At 38.4% G+C, this 255-nt stretch overlaps 1 protein-coding gene across 1 annotated transcript in view; it reads right to left on the bottom strand.

The window, feature by feature from the left end:
* Window positions 1-31: 31 nt before the first annotated feature.
* Window positions 32-255, bottom strand: part of LOC119591717 (agrin-like) — a 4,620-nt gene continuing 4,396 nt past the window's right edge. Inside the window, exon 2 of the mRNA XM_037940465.1 lies at window positions 32-102. Within this exon, the coding sequence (XP_037796393.1) occupies window positions 32-102 (71 nt within the window). The remainder of the gene's footprint in view (window positions 103-255) is intronic.

The following is a 255-nucleotide window of genomic DNA, read 5'->3' as shown; positions in this document are numbered from 1 at the left end:
ATATTAGAAGAGGGAGAGGGATGTAGTAACTTTATGGCGGTGTGAGCTGTGATTTGAAGACGGCAAAGCACACCTGCTCTATGGTTTGAAAATCATTGAACTCTGAGGTTTACGCGAAAGATTTTCATGTGTTATGACATTGTGTAATTGTTTATATTATTTTTGTAACTTTTTCCATTCATGGTATAAACAGAGGGCTATTCTGGCCCATATTTCTAGCAGGTAAACATATACCGTGCTGGTGCTATTTCCCAG

The sequence above is a fragment of the Penaeus monodon genome, chromosome 29 (genome assembly GCF_015228065.2).
Source record: "Penaeus monodon isolate SGIC_2016 chromosome 29, NSTDA_Pmon_1, whole genome shotgun sequence".
Classification (NCBI taxonomy): Eukaryota; Metazoa; Arthropoda; class Malacostraca; order Decapoda; family Penaeidae; genus Penaeus; species Penaeus monodon.
This window is presented reverse-complemented; position numbering and strand designations above follow the sequence as displayed.